Consider the following 5,000-nt stretch of genomic DNA (forward strand, 5'->3'; position numbering starts at 1 on the left):
GCCCTTACATCACAGCTTTGACACTGCTGGTCCAAGTTTTGCCCATTACCTGTTCAGTGACCCACACCACAGAGAAAGGTATTAGTATTTCAAAAAGCCTTAGAGTTCCATTTAACGCGGAGATAAACTTCACGCCGGCGGAGCAGGGCTGGGATAAAAAGTGCTTTTATCACACTGTGTCATTTCTGCACAGCTCAGACAAGCCGTTCCCCTTTTCCCCCAGAAACACTGAATTTTTATCTTATTTCATTCACGATTGTAGTAAAAAGATTAGGGTGGTTTTACAGTGTTCACTGCGGTCATGCAGGAGTGCGGACATCTGTTGTTACATTTTTTTAAAAATCCTTTAATCCAATTCTGATGCACTTCTGGAATAGCACAGATTTAAATGAAGGAAATACCCGTGCAATGAGGCATATAAGCCACTGTAGAGCTGAACCAAGCTGGCTCATTATACCCCTTTCCCACTGTAGATCTCTGTTTCAGATTGGTTGTGCACTGTGTCTAAGGCTTCTCAGCTCTGCTCCTGATTGGTTGTACAGATTCTAAAGTTGCTCAGCCCTGCTCCTAACTGGTCGTGTAGAGAGTCTCTCTGCTCTGCTCCTGACGAGTTGTGTAGAGTCTCTCTGCTCTGCTCCTAACTGGTTGTGTAGAGAGTCTCTCTGCTCTGCTCCTAACTGGTTGTGTAGAGAGTCTCTCTGCTCTGCTCCTAACTGGTTGTGTAGAGAGTCTCTCTGCTCTGGTCATGACGAGCTGTGCATTTGGGATGTTTCTGAGCTATCAGGAGAAAGAGTGAACAGGGCCATGGAGAGCTGGGAGAGCGGGAGAGATTGATATAGAGAGGGAGGACATACAGGACTGATATTTCGTAAAGGCCTGGGTATCAGTTATAACACTAAACCCCTCACCAATTTTAGGGGGGGCTTTGACCTTCAACCTTTGAACTCTGAAGGACACAGGCCAGAGGTCGAACCACACAGTCTTCCTGTGAGTCAGAGGGTACTGCAAGCACTCTGTAGAAACCCTGGCTTTGCGCTGGTCCAGCTACATTTCACTAATGAAGTTTTCAATTATTTATTATTTTCTCCGCACAGCAAGCGCTATATTTTTACTGCCGACTTCAGACCTGTTTATTATTGCGCTGTTACGGCAGCAGTATACTTGATAAGAAGGCAGACTCTGCAGAAATTGAACCAGAGCCACAAACAAACGCGTACACACTCCGTTTAGCGACACGTATTCATATTCCGTGCCTTTGGTAACCCGAGGAAACGGGGAAGTGGCAACGCTTGATGCCTCCAAAAACAGAGAGCAATATTCTGGCTGTGCTGCCATGAAGAGAGATAGAAGACAATTTGTTTTTATTTCAGAATTTAAAAAAAAGAAGCAATTTATTGCGCCATTTTCGACCAACTGACCAACAGATTGACGCCAGCAAGCAAAACTCTCAGTTAGTTTGGCGTGCAGGGATGTGCAAACTACACAAGCCAACGCACAGTTTTACGCCATTCAGTCCGTGCAAACTAGCCAAAGTTTGTTTCCGTAGCAAGTACACGGCCGCTTCCCCTGACCTTTCATGAGACGCACTAGGTTATTATTAGCACTGTAAATGTTAAGTGTTCATTAGCGGGCGGGTTTGCAGCGAAGGCTTTCCGCTGCCCTCCCAGAACTTACCATGACCTCCATGTTCTGTACCGGCTCGTTAAACCCGTGAACCGTCAGTTTCCTCAGCACTGCAGTGGAAAAAGGAAAACAGAACGCGCCTGTGAGCCACAATGTCGTTTCATTAGCCGCCAGGCGGGTTGCGCGGTACGAGGGATAGCGCTAGCGGTGATGCTCTGCAGAAAACCACAAATCAAACTCAACACTGCTCAACCTCTGAGGGGTGCTGTCATCTGCACAGTGTCTCTATAGACATTATTATATTATACATTCACTCAGAGACGCGCTTACCTGTACAAACACGCTCAGACACACATACAGGCACGCACACACATGCATACGGACACAGCTACGCACACGTGTGCACACGTATGCACACTCAAGACACACATGCATGCGTGCACACGTACGCACACAGCTATGCACACGTACGCACAAGTACGCACACGTACGCACACGTACGCACACGTGTACACACAGACAAGCACAGGGAAGTACAGGGAAGCAGACAAATGCACACGTATGCACACACGCGGGTACGCGCACACACACACGCACAGACAAGCAGACAAGTGCACACACAAGCACACACAGTGCCGGGGGGCATCACAGATATTGAGTATTGACACGGGAGAAACAGTCATACTCGTCAGTACACCATATTCTTATCCTGACCTGACCGGATATTCTCCAAGTATTTAGACTGCCTTTGGCAGGAACACTATGTGCCTACAGTAGCCTACAGTATGCTAATGATCCTGACTGTCCTGATTGGCTGTCCCAGAGCCAAGGCTACTGCCACTGAGTGGCTGTCCCAGAGCCAAAGGTAATGACTCAGACTGGTTATACCAGAGCCTGGGATAATGTCAAAGATTGATTACGCCAGAGCAAGGGTCAGACCCTGATTGGCTGTCCTAGTTTGAATGTTAATGACTCTGATTGGCTATCCCAGAGCCAGGGTTAGTGTCCCTGATTAGCGGTCCTAAAACTCAGTTCTTTTTTCACACTCCTCAGATTCTGAGCTGAAAGTTCCTCACTTCCGTGTGTGTGTGTGTGTGTGTACGCGTGTGTGCGTGTGTATACACTCAGTGAGCTCTTTATTAGGTATTCATTAGATTTTTTTTTCTTCTGCCGCTGTTGCCTATCCACTTGAGCCGTTGTGTGTTCAGAGATGCTCTTCTGCATACCACTGTTGTAATGTGTGGTTATTTGTGTTACTGTCACCTTCCTGTCAGCTTTGACCAGGTAGGAAGGGACAGGACACAGGTAGGAAGGGGTGGGGCACACACAGGAAGGGGCGGAACACACACAGGAAGGGGCGGGGTACACACAGGAAGGGGCGGAACACGCACAGGAAGGGGCACGGCATATACAGGAAGGGGCGGGGCATATACAGGAAGGGGTGCAGCACGCGGCTACCTTTCAGGGACAGCAGGGTCCTCTCCAGCGAGCTGAGGGCGGCGGCCTCATCGCCGGCACACACCTGCTGCAGGAACGAGTCGGTGTGGTGGCTCCACAGCGAACACGCAAAGCTGTAGATCCCCGACGCCAACTGCAGAAACACACACACACACACACACACACACCGCTGTGCTGTCACTCCGTTCCCACCATTTCACCCACACCTCCCACCAGACCACCAGATGTGCATTCAAGGCGACACACATTAGCTGATATTCGGCAACATATTCAAACTTTTTCCTGTTTGCCACGAATGTTCGCTAATGTTAGGGGGAGTGCGCTGAAAACAAAAATGGCTGCTGATGGGGGAAAAAGGCAGAGAGAACAAAAGTTGACAACTATTTGGCTGTTATAATACACTTTAATCAATGTCATATTTGTTACATTACATTATTGGCATTTAGCAGACACTCTTATCCAGAGTGACGTACATTTGATTAGACTAAGTAGGAGACAATGCTGGGTTAAGGGCCTTGCTCAAGGGCCCACGGCTGTGCGGATCTTATTGTGGCTACACCGGGATTAGAACCACTGACCTTGCGTGTCCCAGTCATTTACCTTAACCACTATGCTACAGGCCACCATTGACATTTGTCAATGTCATACCTTTAAAAATAAATAACAGTTAGCAACAAATCAGCTAGTTGGCATTGTTAGACCTAAGTCACATCTGTTTGTATGAAAAGGGCATTTGGCGGCAAACTATAATCGAATGTTAATTTAAAATCGTTCAGCACGAACTGTTTACGGCAAACACAGTTCGCCAGGAACCTTTCCGGTCAGGAACGCGCGTTTGGGTTCAAACAGCATTCTTTTTGGGTTCAAAAGCTTCTTCTGCATTTGACTATGCTTGCCTTAGTGTATTGAAACAAATGAAATGATCCCAGGAGTGTAAACCCCGCCCATCTGCTCCTCCTTGCAGGCTCCAGCGCCCCAGGCAAGCTCAATCGAGCACAAAAAAAGTATTTGAATCCAAAACAAACATGATCTGAACCCAGGTCTGCCTCATGTATAGACCGCTTCTCCCCCAGGCTTCTCATGGACGAGAGGCCATTTTAATAAAACTGGCCGGGTAACCAAAGGACAAGTGAGCGAACCCAGCCTGGGCGCCGTTATCCCGCACAAGAACCGCTCACCAGACAGACGCCTTTGCCTGTCATAGCAACGAGGAGGACGGGCAAGGGCAACCGCACACGGGGAGAACACGGCGGACCGCACGGCCATTTTGTACCAAGCCGAGGAGAACTCCGTCGCCACTCGAGGGAGCGAGATTAAAGGCCGAAACTTCACTGCTCACGCCGAAGTCGCAGGAACACAGTGTTCTTGACACTAATTCAAGTTACAATCGAGCAAATGGAGTTTAAATGAAACGGACAACAAAATAAGGCGCAATATTTATAGCTGGGATTTAATTCGATTTTTTGCTGGTGTGAATAATGAGCGGAGGCAGAAAGGTATTGCTTCAAACCGCCCCCCCACCCAAGGGCAGCAGAAGTCTCCTTGGTAGCCACGGCAATTACCGGAGAAAAAAAATCCACCGTGTACTACGGATTTGTTTTCTCCCTCCTGAACGAACGGGCGTCCTTGAGAAAGCGCCACCGCGGGCGAGAACGAACGCCCAGAGGAACGGACGACGGGCGGAGTTCCGGTTTCTCCTCGCGGCGCTAACGACCGCGTCGAACGACGTCATCGATCGAGGCCGTCCGCGGCGTGCCGTCACCTCGCCTCCTCTGCCCGCCGCCTCCTGTCAGCCGCGCGACGAGCGCTCCTAAATCACCCCCACAGGAAGCGCATGCGCGTTATCCGTGAACGCGACAAGCACTGGGGAATTATGCGCTTTCCCCCCCGTCCCCACCTCGTCGCTGTCTACGGGACAG

The 5,000-nt window shown here is 49.4% G+C and overlaps 1 protein-coding gene across 1 annotated transcript in view; it reads right to left on the reverse strand.

Annotated features, from left to right (window-relative positions):
* Positions 1 to 5,000, reverse strand: part of ipo11 (importin 11) — a 180,455-nt gene that overhangs the window by 146,317 nt on the left and 29,138 nt on the right. The window contains exons 6-7 of the mRNA XM_061260129.1: positions 3,082 to 3,214; positions 1,675 to 1,733 (exon numbers count right to left, since the gene is read on the reverse strand). Of these exons, the coding sequence (XP_061116113.1) occupies positions 1,675 to 1,733; positions 3,082 to 3,214 (192 nt within the window). The remainder of the gene's footprint in view (positions 1 to 1,674; positions 1,734 to 3,081; positions 3,215 to 5,000) is intronic.

The sequence above is a fragment of the Conger conger genome, chromosome 11 (assembly GCF_963514075.1).
Source record: "Conger conger chromosome 11, fConCon1.1, whole genome shotgun sequence".
Taxonomy (NCBI): domain Eukaryota; kingdom Metazoa; phylum Chordata; class Actinopteri; order Anguilliformes; family Congridae; genus Conger; species Conger conger.